Below are 15,005 nucleotides of genomic sequence, written 5' to 3'. Positions count from 1 at the left end.
AGATCCCAAGAAAGTCCAAAACCTAGCAAGGTAAATTCCATAAAATTTTAAGGCTTGAGAGTAATTCTTTTAAAAAAATTAAATTCAATTAATTAACATATAATGTATTATTAGTTTCAGAGGTAGAGGTCAGTGAATCATCAGTCTTTTTTTTCAGACTTTATTTACTTATTCATAGGAGACACACAAAGGGAGAAGCAGAGACACAGGCAGAAGGCGGCTCCCTGCAAGGAAGCCTGATGCAGGACTCGATCCCAGGACCGCAGGATCACACCCTGAGCCGAAGGCAGATGCTCAACCACTGAGCCACCTAAGTGTCCCTGGGATTCATCAGTCTTATATAACACGCAGTGCTCCTTACATCAAGTGCCTTCCTTAATGCCCATCACCCAGTTATCCCATCCCCCCTACTGACCTCCCCTCCAGCAACCCTCAGTTTGTTTCCTGTGATTAAGAATCTCTTATGGTTTGTCTTCCTCTCTGATTTTGTCTTGTTTTATTTTTCCCTCTCTTCTCCTAATTCTTATTGGCTTGATGTTCTGTCCTCCAAAAGCCTACCAGTGGTGACCCCCACCCTATTGACCCAGGGCCAGGAGTGGCACCATTCACTACCTCCTCTACTGGTCCACTAGCAAAATATTTGCTTCCTGTTCCTGTGACCTTACACTCTGCTGTTCTCTTAGTTCCAAAGGGAGGAATGTTTCCGCCAGGAGATACATCAGTGATTCCACTGAACTGGAAGTTAAGTCTGCCTCCAGGATGCTTTGGGCTCCTCATGTCTCTGAATCAAAAGCCAAATCCATAGAATGTTCAACACTGAGTAAATGATGATGTATCAATGTAAGTTTGTTAATTGCAATAAATGTATCCCTCCGGTGGGGGATGTTGTTAATGGGGAAAAAAAAGGCAAAGAAAGGAGTTACTGTGCTGACTACTGGGGTGACTGATCCTGACGACTCAGGGGAAATCGGACTGCTACCCCACAATGGAAATAAGGAAGTCTGGAATACATGAAATCCCTACTTGTGCCCTGTGATTAAAGTCAATAGGACCTATAACAATCCAATTCAAGCAGGACTACTAGTGGCCCAGATCCTTTAAGAATGAAGTTTTGGGGGGTGCCTGGGTAGCTTTGCCAGTTAAGCATCTGTTTTTGGCTCAGGTCACGATCCCGGGGTCCTGGGATCGAGCCCCGTGTCGGGCTCTCTGTTCAGAGGGGAGTCTGCTTCTTCATCTCCCTCTGCCCCTCCTGCCCTCTTGCATGCACACATGTGCTCTCTTTCTCAAATAAAAAAAATAAAATCTTAAAAAAAAAGAATGAAGTAGGTAAAGAACCACAGTCTTTTGAGGTGTTTGCTGTGGGCAAAGGGAACAAGAAATGGTTAGTGAAAGAAGGAATTCTTTCTTAAGACAGCAACACAGACACCTTGTCTCAGTTTGCAGTCTACTGGCCTGCCCTGCAGATTTCACATTCAGGATTACAACATCAACTCACTTGAATTTCCAGCCTGCAGGCCTGCCCTATAAATCTCAGACTTGTTGGTCCCTGCAATCAGGCGAGCCAGTTCCTTAAAATAAATCTCTTCCTCGGACTCTGTATTTGTATTCATCCTCTCTGTCTCTCTCTACATATGTGTGTATGTATATGTGTGTGCATGTGTGTATACACTCTGTATATGTATATACCCATATCTTATGGGTTCCATTTCTCTGGAGAACCATAATACAGATTTTGAAGAATAGTACTAGAGGAATAGAATACTGAGTTTTTTGAATGGGTTATGGGGTTTCTAGAATTGTCTCTCTACTCTGATTAGATTTGAAGGCACTAATGACTCTATTTCCCATAAGTAATGAGGGCCCAGATAGTCCATGGAGTGATGTGGCAAAAGAGATGTGTAAAATATCACCACATTGATACTCCTAATCAAATGCTTGTGAGAGGCATGGTTCTGGGTGACCTTGTATTTGACACCTTAGAAATTTTTGTCAAACTTACAAGCATAATAAGATTGCCAGGTTGTTCTTTTTTTTTTGCCAGGTTGTTCTTAATCATGCTGGCCAAAGGGGTTGGGGTTGTGAGAGGATATGATTTCCCAGCTCAAGCACTGCATAAACAACCTGAAAATTTCTACATCTGTCCTGAAAGAAACCCCTAACTTCTGTAGCTACAGAACTGATACTGCTGAAAAGCAAATCTAGAGTCTCATTCTGTGGGTGGCTACATTACAACATAAGTTGAATTCCCAACCTTACAAGGTGTCTGCTATTAAGGTAAGGGAATTGACTGAAAAGGAATGGGATCCAGAAAATTGGAATGGACACATATGAGGACACTGAATTTCTAAATTCTGATGAGCCTTCTTCATGAGTAGAAGCAGCCCTCCTACCCCCATCTGAGATTAACCCTACCTTGCCCAAGGACCCCTCAGTGGCCTTCTCTGAGGTACCTGCCTTGCAAGGTACTGCTGATTTCTCTCACGACCTACCCCTACTACCCTTATTTGCTTCTAGACCTAGAACTAGACTCGAGTTCCATCAGGGTACAAAGGGTGAGTGAGGTATAGTGTAATCCATGAGGAAGTGCAAAAGAACTGCACTATTTGTCTAATTTATCCAGACAGCTGGGAAATCTGGGTGAAAATGGATATTTAAGAGCGTGGGATCATGGAAAGAACATAAAGTTGGATCAGGCCAAATGTGTTGGTATGTTTGCACTAAGGAGATTCTGAATTTAATGTTGCTGCTTGAGGGGTTAGACAGGGCTTGAACATTCTGTTTGATTGGCTGAAACATGGATCAAAACGTGGCCTGTATGAAATGCAATTGAAATGTAGAAGTGCTTTGGAAAAACTCTCTATACTATAGAGGAAGGCATCCAAAGGCTTGGGGAAATTGATGCATTAGAGTGGATTTATCATGTAAGACATGCTCTCCCACCCTGGGAGGGTCCAGAAGCCACGCCTGTCACCATAACTGGGACACAAGAATTTGTGTATGTGTGTGGCTCAGTATTCTTGAAGAGCTCTGTGATTGCTCTTCTCTGGAGGACACAAATTATAACTGGAACTGCTGCCACTGAATTGGGAAACCCCAATGCAATACGAGTAATTGGATTACTGGGGTGACAAGGGCCAAATGGAGGCAGTGAATTGCTAAATGAAAGGTGGACATGGTAACTATAACGGACAGCATTGTCAAAGCAGTGATCAGAATAATCTGACTTGTAGAGACCCATGGTGTTGGCCAGTTGATCATGATGTCCCCTAGAAAAGAAATAGATGAACAGTCTATTACATTCTTACTTGATGTGCAAAAAGAGAAGAGTTCTAGATCAAGTGACCAGAAGTGTAATTTGAAACATAAAAACAGAGTCTCAGCTCCTCAATCAATATTCAGACTTCTGTCAGTTTACAGATCCAGAGTCTTTTGAATGAAGGGGAGCCCAGGTCCCTTGAGGAAGGATCCCACTACACTGTCAAAATGTAGACTACTAAATTTTCTCTTCCCTAAAGGAATTTACAGCCCTTTGTCAGGTTGCAGGGAGGGAGAAGACATAATGAGGCTTTTCAGAGATTACTGGATACCAGTTCTGAATTGACATGAATTCCAGGAGACCCAAGATGTCACCGTGGCCCACCAGGCAGCAGAGGGGCTTATGAGAGAGAAGTGATCAACTGAGTTTCAGCTCAGCTCTATCTCATAATGGAGGACAGGGGACACCCAGCAGGCCCCCCAATCCATCCTGCAGTTATCTTCCTGGTTCAGCAATGCAAAATTAGAACACAGATACTCAGAAATTGGCAGAATTCCCATACTGGTTCCCTGAACCACAGGGTGAGGGCTATTAAGGTGAGAAGGGCCAACGGAAAGCCGCTAGAACCGCCTCTACTAGGAAAATTGTAAAGCAAAAGCAGTACTGCATTCCTGTAAGAACTGCAGAGATTAGGGCCACCATCAAGAACCTGAAGGATGCAGGGGTAGTGAGTGCCACCATATCCCTATTCCACTTGCCTCTTTGGCCTGTGCAGAGGACAAACAGATCTTGGAGAATGATTGTGGCTTGTCAAAAGCTTAACCAGGTGGTAACTTCAGCAGCAGCTGCCGTACCTGATGCAGGTTCAATGCTTAAACAAATTAACACCCCTTGGGACCTGCTGAATAGGTACTGATTTGGCAAATGTGTGGGGGTTTGTTTTGCCATAACTATTAGTAAAGACTACTAGAAACATTTTGCTTTCATCTGGCAAGGCCAACTATATATGTTTGTGTGTGTGTGACACACACACACACACACACACACACACACACACACCCCTTCACTGTCCTACCTCAGAGGTATTTCAGCCCTCTAGCCCTATGTCATAATTTAGTCTGCAGGGATCCTGACTGACTTTTCCTTACACAAGATATCACATTGGTCCATTACACTGATGACACTATGCTGACAGAACCTGATGAATGAGAAGTAGTAACCACTCTTGACTTATTTATTGGTAAGGTATTTGTATGTCAGAGGGTAGGAAATAAATCTGACAAAAATGTAGGGGCCATCCACCTCAGGGCAATTTCTAGAGGTAGAGCGGTATGGACCCACTGGACTGCTCATTTATTCATGAGAAACACAGAGAGAGAGGCAGAGACATATAGGCAGAGGGAGAAGCAGGCTCCCTGAGAGGAGCCTGATGTGGGACTCAATCCCAGGACCCCAGGATCACGACCTGAGCCAAAGGCAGACACTCAACCACTGAGCCACCCAGATGCCCCTAGAAATTTCTAAGTGAAGAATAAGTTTTTGCCTCTGGCTTTTCCTACAAGTAAAAAGAGGGACAATGCCTACTGGGCCTCTATGGACTTCAGAGGCAGTAATATTACTCATTTGAGTATGTCACTCTGGCTCACTTACCAGGTGATCCAAAAAAAACTGCTAGTTTTTTTTTAAAGATTTTATCTATTGATTCATGAGAGACAGAGAGAGAGGCAGAGACATAGGCAGATGGAGAAGCAGGCTCCCTGTGGGGAGGAGCCCAATGAGGGACTCGATCTCAGGATCCCACGATCACGACCTGAGCCAAAGGTAGATGCTCAACCACTGAGTCACCCAGGCACACACAAACTGAGCAGAGCCCAGAACAAAAGGCTCTGCAACAGGTCCCAGACTGTCATATAAGCTGCTCTGCCACTTGGGCCCTATGATTGGGCAGATCCAGGGGTACTTGAAGTGTCAGTGGCAGGTAGGAAGGGAGCTTTTGGCAGGCCCTTATATGTGAACCACAGAGCAAATCTTAGGATTTTTGAACAAAGCCCTGCTACCTTCTGAGGATAACTGTTCTCCTGTCGAAAACCAGCTTCTGGCTTGCTACTGGGTCTCAGTTCACTTGCTCATTGAATTTAAGCATATTAGTCAGTGGAAGAAAGGAAACTTACAAGGACTCCTTTAGTAATGGTTAGTGAACATGGAAGAGTCCAGTGCTGAATCCTCATAGTGGTGGGACACAGGAAATATGGCAAGAGGTAGAGACTCCCTGGTGCCACTCACAGGGGACCCACATCCTTCTGATCAAACCCCAGCCTGTAGATGGTGTGGTCAGTAGCAGCCCCTGAAGCACTGAGCCTGAATCTCCCCGGAGTTGTGTTGCTTGGGCATGCTGCCCAGGGTGAGTGGCAAAGTCCTTCTAAGGCTAACTAATGGCACAACTGCAACTCTTCACAAGCACCAGAAGGGAAAGCTGACACGCACTTTGAAGAGAGAATTCAAGAGAGCATGAAGCTGTGACCTCAGATTAGATGCAGCAACTTCATCCCCTTAACCCTGGGTGGTGGCTCTGCCCCTTCGGGCCTGGAAGCAAGTCGGTGGCTTGCCCTCTGGAACTGAGGATTTATTGGTAAGTCAGGATGGGCTGTCACATCCCATTTTCCCAGCCTGTGCCCTCTGGGCCTGTGGTGGCAGCAGCAGCACTGTTGGCCTCAGAACCATCCCTGGAGTCAATCATTCATCCCTCTTCTTGAAGGCTGATGTGTGTGCACAGCCAAACACTTTTCCCAGCCTATCTTCTACCTGTAGAATCCCAGATGTCTTCCAGCCCCCTCATTTTTTCCTGTCTTCTTCAGTCTAAGCTGACAGCATTTCTAATGACATGGTTGATGGTATCCACAAGCTGGCAGCATTTCTAATGACATGGTTGATGGTATCCACAAATCATACATCTGATCTCTTTAGCAATTAGTTGCCCACATCTTTGGGGTTCTTTTCAGAGTCCATCTCATTTTTTGCAATATGGATAGGCTGAGCATTTTCCAAATCTTCAAGTTCTGGTTCTCTCTCTCTCTCTTTTTACTAATAATTCCTCTCCAATGTTCCTCTTTCCTCCTACATTTTACTGTCAGCAGCACAGGAAAGCGCAGGCCATGCCTTTAACATTTTGCTGAGAAATTTCTGCAGCTAAATATCCAAGTTTAGGGATGCCCAGGTGGCTCAGTGGTTGAGTGTCTGCCTTTGGTTTAGGTCCTGATTGCGGGGTCCTGGGATTGAGTCCCGCACTGGGCTTCCCGAAGGGAGCCTGCTTTTCCCTGTCTCTGTCTCTACGTCTCTCTGTCTCTCATGTATAAAAAAAATAAAATCTTTAAAAAAATAATATCCAAGCTTATCACTTATAATTTCTACTTTCCACCCAACAGGACACAATTCAGTCAAGTTCTCTCCCATTTTGTAATAAGGATCTCCTTTCCTCCAGCTTCCAGTAACATGCTCTTCACTCCATCTGAGACCTCACCAAAAGCCCCTTTAATGTTCATTATTTCTAGCAGTGATTTTTTTTCAAGGCAGTCTAGGCTTTTTCAATCAAGCACCTAAAACCTTTCTAGCCTCTACCTATTATCCAATCCCAAAGCCACCTCCATTTCTTTCTCAGTATTTGTTATGGCAGCTTCCCACTTCCCAAGTGCAAAAATCTGTATTAGTTTCCTAGGGTTGCTATAACAAAGTAGCACAAGCAAGATGGCTCGATATAACAGAAATTTACTGTCTCACAGTTCTGGAAGCCAGAAGTCCAAAATCAAGGTGTCAGTGGGCCATGCTCTTTTTGAAGCAGAACCTTCAAAATAGGAAGGAACTGTCCCATGCTTCTCTCTGACCTTCTGGTGGCCCCAGGCATCTCTTGGCTTATAGATGCATCACTCCAGTGACATGGTATCTTCTTCTCCTTATGTGTCTTCACATTGTCTTTCCTCTGTGTATGTCCGTCTCTGTGTCTAGATTTCTCTTATTTTAAGTACACCAGTCATACTGGGTTAGGACCCACCCTAAAGACCTCGTTTAAGCTTGATTACTTCTGTAAAGACCCTAATTCAAAAAAGATCACATCCTAAGGTACTGGAGGTTAGGACTTCCAACATTATTTTACATGCAGGATAAAATTTTACCTGTAATGTGCTCCTTGTAGATTCTTAGGAGGGCTATGCTTACCCACTGAGAGCAGGTGGCTGTAGTTCTCCAGCATCACATCCTGGTACAGGCGTCTCTGAGTAGAGTCCAGTTGCTGCCACTCCTCTCTGCTGAAGTCCACAGTCACATCCTCGAATGACACTGAGAGCTGTAACAATACAATCCTGTTCAGGGTGACATGGTCAGCACTGGGGATAGGGAGAGGATCAGTAAGAAATTATTTTTAATGATTTTCTGCCAGAACATGCTTATACCATATGCCCATGAAATACCTAGGTATAGGCAATGTGTAGCTACAAATATCTCATCGTACATTTTTGCCATTCATTGTATACATTGAGTCAGTCTTTCTTTTTAAAAATAATAATTTTGTACAAGATTTGACCTTGATCCTATTTTTTTTAAATTTTTATTTATTTATGATAGTCATACACACAGAGAGAGAGAGGCAGAGACATAGGCAGAGGGAGAAGCAGGCTCCATGCACCGGGAACCCGACGTGGGATTCGATCCCGGGTCTCCAGGATCACACCCTGGGCCAAAGGCAGGCGCCAAACTGCTGCGCCACCCAGGGATCCCCCTTGATCCTATTTTGTTGTTCATTTTATTTTTATTTATTTTTTTAAGGTTTTTTTCTTAATATCTTATTTATTTGACAGAGAGAGAGTGCAGAAGCAGCAGAGCAGCAGGCAGAGGGAGGGAGGAGAAGCAGGTTCCATCTGCCTGTATTCTGCCCTGGCAGGGAGCCGGATGCAGGGCGCCGGATGCAGGGCTCGATCCCAGGACCCTGGGTTCATGACCCTAGCCAAGGGCAGATGCTTAAGTGACTGAGCTATCCAGGTGCTCCTTGTTGTTCATTTAAATAGGAAGTTTGTATTCTAGAACTTTCATTTATTTTTATTTTTACTTTACAGCCATTTATTGTGCTCTAGTGAAGGAGAAAAAAAAGTGCTAGTGTTACAAATGCCACTGTCACATCCACAAATGCCAGTCATTGCAAACCAAACCATGTGTGTCTGTAGGGTGTCTGAGCATGCAGTTTGCTTTCACTGCAGGAATGGGGTGGGGGCAGGCTGAGCCTGGGCTCTGAGGGTTTTGCTTAGGGGGAACTTCCTGTCCTGGGTACCCACCTGTGAGGGAGTCAGGGGACAGGTAGGGGTAGTTTTGCTCAGTGCGTCTTTTAGGTCCTGCTGGGAACACCTGGCTGGATGTTGGACTCTGAAGCATTCTGAGGAGGAGGGCCCCTTAGTATTAACCCTGTAGGGAGGTGCCAGGGGGCCTCCCAGTGATAACCCTGTAGGCAGGTGCCAGGGGGCTGGAGGATGCCATGCAGGGGGAGGGGGTTGGTGGGGCCTGCTCAGCCCTGCTGAGAGCAGCAGCCAGACTCCCTGGAGGAAAGACAGAGTAGGGGGCCCAGGGCCCAGGGCCCCAGGCAGAATTGTAGTAGTTGGTGGGTGGTGGTTGTGGGCAGGCTCCCCCAGGTCTAAGTATTCAGGTGTCAGGCAGTCATAGGGGTCATAGACCTGACACAGCAGCCTATATGCTGTCATGCCCTGCTGCGAGGCCCCCTTGTTGCTGCCCATCTGCAGACTGGTGTTGAGTATGTCACAATGCTCCATGCCTAACCCTGACTTGAAGATTGTCACTTGGTCCCAAGTACAGTCAGGCTGGACTGGCTGGCTCCCTTGCTGGTGATGGCGGCCTAGTCCAGAGGCTGGTGTTGGCCCAGCCTGGGGTCACAAAGGTAGTGCTGGGTGCCATAGGCCATCGTTCCCTGCTGGCTAGCAAACTTGTTGGTGCCCATCTGTAGCCCAATGATGCTCTGTCCTTCTCTTAGCTTCCCTAGTTCAAATTTTAGTTCCTGCTCCTCTGCATACTTGACCCCTATGTTTACCTTATTCCCTTTCATCTTGGCTATGCTAGCCAGGGCTGTCAGGATGAACTGCACTTGGGTGTGGCTGGTGTTCTCAAACAGGTCACTGGCCTCAAAAATGTCATGGGGCTTCACCCTATACTTGGTGATGCCTTGATGAAGTTGCTGATGTTTTCCAGCTGATGCCCATTTTGGGTCAACTCACTGACCTTCTTCATGGGGTCTGGCTTGGAGCTTACTGATGCATTTGCAAAGAATGATGCCATCTTTGAGGCTGTCCATCAAGTTGTTGCTGATGCGGTGCCCTGTCACCTCCTCGATGCACTCTCGAATCTCCTGCTCACACTGGTGGTCATACTTCTGGGCCAGCTTGTTCTTGGCCTCAACAGATAACCTATAGGCAGGGCCCTGGTTGAAGTGAGCAGAGGACATGCTGGCTGGTGGTAGGCAGCAGTGGCGGGGGTGCGGAGGACCAAGGCAGCAGCTAAGACTCCATCTGTCTGTGTTCTATAACTTCTAGAAGGAAGCATGCATACTTTTTTTCTTTTAACTTCACATAGCTCCCTCTACTGTTGCTTTAATTAATTCTTTAAAAATATGGCATTTTCTCTTGATGCTTTTTTATTGCTTATTTCTAATTTAATCCTATAGTGGTCAGAAAATATGCTCTGTATGATTTTAACATATGGTCTATCTAGGAGAATGTTTCATGTGTCCCTAGAAAAGAACTATAATCAACTGTGGATGGCTGTAGTATTCTATAATATATAAATCAAAGCAGCTGAGTGTTGCTGAAATTTTCTATCACCATACTCATTTGTCTTCTATTTCTTCAATTATTTGTCAACTTTTTGGTAAAAACAGGCAAGGAAATGTTAAGGTTTACATGGCTATGCAAAGGACCTAGAATACCCAAAGCAAGGAATAGTATGGAGGATTTACATGTAATGTTAAGTCTTACTATAAAGCTACAATACTTCAGACAGTGTTGTATTGACCTAAGTATGGACAGATATATCAATGGAGCAGGGTAGAGTCCAGAAACAGAACCACACACATATGGACAACTGTTTTTGACAAAGGCACCAAAGTAATTCAATGGGGAAAGGAAAGTCTTTTCAAAAAATTGTGCTGGAACAATGGACATAAGTTTTGGAGGAAAAAAAAACAAACCTTGACCAATACTTTACACCACATAAAAAATTAACAATAATTAAGTTCCAGTATGACTGGATTAATTTTATCAGACCAACTTTCATATAGATAATAACTATACTCTGAACAAAATATTTAAAAAAAACTATCTGGAGATGCTGAATAGCAACAAAAATCAGCTATTTACTGGAAGAGAACTGATAATTAGGAGAAGAGATGGAACTGGATGTGATTACCAAATTTACAGCCTTTTACTTGTAAATAGACCTAGTCACTGCTATGCAGGCTAACTGAAATTCCAATAGAAAAACTTCACTCTTACTACTTGAAGAATCAGGGAGTTTTGCAGTCATCATGACCATCAGAAAGTCCAGGGAGAATTTAGACAGAAAAAGGTAAATTCTGTGTGTTAACTCTTCCAAATCTCTGGTTGACTACACAGATTAACTAAAATTTGATTTATCACATCACAGAGGAGACAGTTTCCAGTTTGAGTCCAGCCAAATTAAGTGCTTGCTAAACCAAATGAAACAAAAACTCAGCGATCCTCAGTGGAACTAAAACAGAATTCAAAATGTCTACAATATATTATTCACAATAACCAAGATACAGCTGAAAATAATCAACATAGAAAGAGAGAGAAAGGTATCAAGAGAAATAAAAGAGGCTCAAGAGGAAAAGCAATCAGACTGACCCTGAACTGATTCAAATGCTGGAATCAGCAGTAAAGGATTTTAAACCAGTTATCTATAAGTATGCTCAAGAACATAAAGAAAAATATGTTCACAGTGAAAGAATAATAGGATAGTTCAACTGAGAAGAACTATAAAAATAACCAATTAGAATACTATAAACAATTATGTGTGAACAAATTGGACAACCTAGAAGAAATGGATAAATTCCTAGAAACACACAACCTACCAAGCCTGAATCATGAAGAAATAGAAAATCTAAACAGACCAAATACTAATAAGGAGACTGAATCAGTAATCAAAAACCTCCCAACAAAGAAAAGTCCAGGACCAAACAGCTTCACCAATGAATTCTACCAAACATTCGAAGAATACAAATCCTTCTCAAAATCTTCCAAAAAACAGAAGAGTAGGAAACACTTCAAAATTCATCTAATGAGGTCAAATTATCCTGATACCAAAATTAGAGAAGGATACCACAAGAAAAGAAAATTACAGGTCAATATCCCTGATGAATACAGATGCAAAAATCCTCAACAAAATATTACCAAAATGAATTCAACAATATGTTAAAAGAACCATACAAAATGAACGAGTGGGATTTATTCCAGTGATACAAGGATGGTTCAACATCTGCAAATCAATCAATGTGACACATTACATTAACAAAATAAAGGATAAAAATTGTATGATCATCTCAATAGATGTAGAAAAAACATTTAATGAAGTTCAACATCCATTTATGATAAAAACTCAATAAAGCAGGTATAGAGAAAAGATATCTCAACACAGTAAAAACCATATATGACAAGCCCACCGCTAACAACATAATCAACAGTGGAAAACTGAAAGCTTTTCTAAGATCAAAAACAAGACAAAGATGTCCACTCTTGCCACTTTTATTCAACAGAGTACTGAAAGTCCTAGCCAGAGCAATTAGGCAAGAAAAAGAAATAAAAGGCATCTGAATCAAAAAGGAAGAAAAACTGTCACTATGTGCAGATGACATCATATTACATATAGTAAACCCTAAAGACTCCACTAAAAAACATGTTAGAACTAAAAAATGAATTCAATAGAGTTGCAGGACATAAAAATAAATATATAAAAACCTGTTGTATTTCTATACACTAATAATGAATTACCAGAAAAAGAAATTAAGAAAACAATTCCATTTATAATTGCACTAAGAAAAATACCAAGGTTAAAAAAAAGAAAAAGAAAAAAGAATAAAATGCCTAGGAATAAATTACCCAAGGAGATAAAAGAACTATATATTGAAAATTATAAAACATTGATGAAGAAAACTAAGAAAGACAAGAAAATAGAAAGATATTCTGGCTCATGGATAGGAAGAATTAATATTGTTAAAATGTCCATATTACCAAAACCAAACCACAGACTCACTGCAATCCCTATCAAAATTCCAATGGCATTTTTCATAGAAACAGAACAAACCTAAAACATTTAGGAAGCACAAAAGACTCTAAGTAGCCAAAGCAATCTTCAGAAAGAACAAAGCTGGAGGTATCATAACCTAGATTTCAAACTATATTACAAAGCTATGATAATCAAAACAGTATGTTATTAGGATAAAAACAGATGCATAGCTCAACAGAACAGAAGAGAGAGCCCAGAAATAAAACGACCCATATGGTCAATTAATTTACAACAAAAGAGACAAAAAATATACAATGGAGAAAGGAAAATCTCTCTCCTTTTTTGAAGATTGTATTTATTTATTCATGAGAGACACAGAAAGAGAGAGAGAGGCAGAGACACAGGCAGAGGGAAAAGCAGACTCTGAGGGAAGCCTGATGTGGAACTCGATCCCAGGACCCCGGTATCACGACCTGAGCCAAAGGCAGAGGCTCAACCACTGAGTCACCCATGCATCCTGAAAATCTCTTTAATAAATGGTGTTGGGAAGAGTGGACAGCTATATGCAAAACATGAAACTGGATCACCTTCTTATACCATATACAAAAATCAATTCAAAATGGAGTAAAGACTTAAATGTGAGACCTGAAACCATAAAACTCCTAGAAGAAAACATAGGCAGTAATCTCTTTGATATCAGTCTCAGCAACATTTTTGTAGTTATGTCTCCTCAGGCAAGGGAAACAAAAGCAAAGATAAACTATTGGGACTACACCAAAATAAGCTTTTGCACAGCAAAGAAAACCATCGACAAAACAAAAAGGCAGCCTAGTGAATGGGAGAAGATATTTGCAAATGATATATCTGATAAGGGGTTAATATCCAAAACATATGAAGAACTTAAACACCAAAAGAACACCCCCAAATAATCTTATTTAACAATAGGCAGAACACCGGAATACAAATTTTTCCAAAAATGATATACATGAAAAGATACTCAACATCACTGATAAACAGGGAAATGCAAATCAAAACCAGTGAGATATCACCTTATACTTGTCAGAATAGCTAGAATCAAAAAGAAATAATAAGTGTTGGTGAGGATGTGGAGAAATAGGAACCCTTGTATACTGTTAGTGGGAATGGAAATTGGTGTAGCCACTGTGGAAAACAGTGTGGAGGTTCCTCAAAATTTTAAAAATAAAATATCATATGATTCAGCAATTCCGTTATTATTTACCCAAAGAAAATGAAAACACTAATTTGAAGATACATGTACCCCTATGTTTATTGCAGCATTATTTACAATAGCCAAGATATGGAAGCAACCCAAGTGTCCATTGATAGGTAAATAGATAAAGAAGATGTGGGATATATAAAATGAAATATTATTTAGCCATAATAAATAATGAGATCTTGCCATTTGTGACAACATGGATGGACCTAGAGGGTATTATGCTATGTAAAATAAGTCAGATAGAGAAGACAAATACCATATGATTTCACTTACATGTGGAATCTAAAAAACAAAACAAATGAATGAAGAAATGAAAAGACAAGCTCTTAAATACAGAGAACAAACTGGTGCTTGTTCCCTAACAGAGGGGAGGTGAGAGGGGATAGGTGAAACAGATAAAGAGGATTAAGAGATATAAATTTACAGTTATAAAATAAATAAATCATGAGATGAAAAGTACAGCATAGGAAATATAGTCCATGATACTGTAATAACGTATGGTGACTACATTTATTGTACTGAGAGCTAATATATAGAATTGTTGAATCAAGATGGTGCGCACCTGAAACTAAGATGACATTTTATGTTAGATATATTTTAATCAAAAAAAGGAAAAAAGTGCCCTATAAGAAAACATAAGGGAATATCTTTGCAACACTGGGTCAAGCAAGAATTCTTGACATAGGACAAAAAACAAATGTAAAAGAAAATTTTGATAAATGGGACTTTACCAAAATTAAAACTTCTGCTCATCAAAAGATGCCATTAAGAAAATGAAAAATCAAGACACAGAGAAAATATTTGTAATATATATATAAAACACCCATAGTAAGAATGTAGAAAGAACTCCTACAAAGTAATAACAAAAAGAAACATAACCCAACTTTTTTAAATGGGTAAAATACTTGAACAGACACCAAAAAAGATCTACAAATGGCCAATAAAGCATATGAAAAGATGTTCAACATCATTATTTATGAGGAAAATGCAATGTATTTATTTTGTAAAAAAATTAATTCTGGTACATTTAACATACATTGTTATATTAGTACGAGGTGTACAATATAGTGATTCAACAACTCCATACATCATCCAGTTCTCATCATGACAAGTGCACTTCTTAATCCCCATTACCTATTTTATCCATCCTCCCACCCACCTCCCCTCTGGTAACCAGCAGTTTGTTCTCTAGTTAAGAGTCTATTTTTCTGTTTATCTCTATTT

At 41.3% G+C, this 15,005-nt stretch overlaps 1 protein-coding gene and 1 pseudogene across 8 annotated transcripts in view; both read right to left on the bottom strand.

Annotated features, from left to right (window-relative positions):
* ZNF81 (zinc finger protein 81) overlaps positions 1–15,005 on the bottom strand; it is a 102,896-nt gene that overhangs the window by 22,664 nt on the left and 65,227 nt on the right. For all 8 annotated transcript variants that reach the window (XM_055337455.1, XM_055337456.1, XM_055337452.1 and 5 more), the window contains one exon: positions 7,466–7,592. In XM_055337455.1, the coding sequence (XP_055193430.1) occupies positions 7,466–7,592 (127 nt within the window). The remainder of the gene's footprint in view (positions 1–7,465; positions 7,593–15,005) is intronic.
* On the bottom strand, positions 8,696–9,749 carry LOC129517618 (calponin-1-like; annotated as a pseudogene).

Source organism: Nyctereutes procyonoides, unplaced genomic scaffold, assembly GCF_905146905.1.
Source record: "Nyctereutes procyonoides isolate TBG_1078 unplaced genomic scaffold, NYPRO_anot_genome, whole genome shotgun sequence".
NCBI lineage: Eukaryota > Metazoa > Chordata > Mammalia > Carnivora > Canidae > Nyctereutes > Nyctereutes procyonoides.
This window is presented reverse-complemented; position numbering and strand designations above follow the sequence as displayed.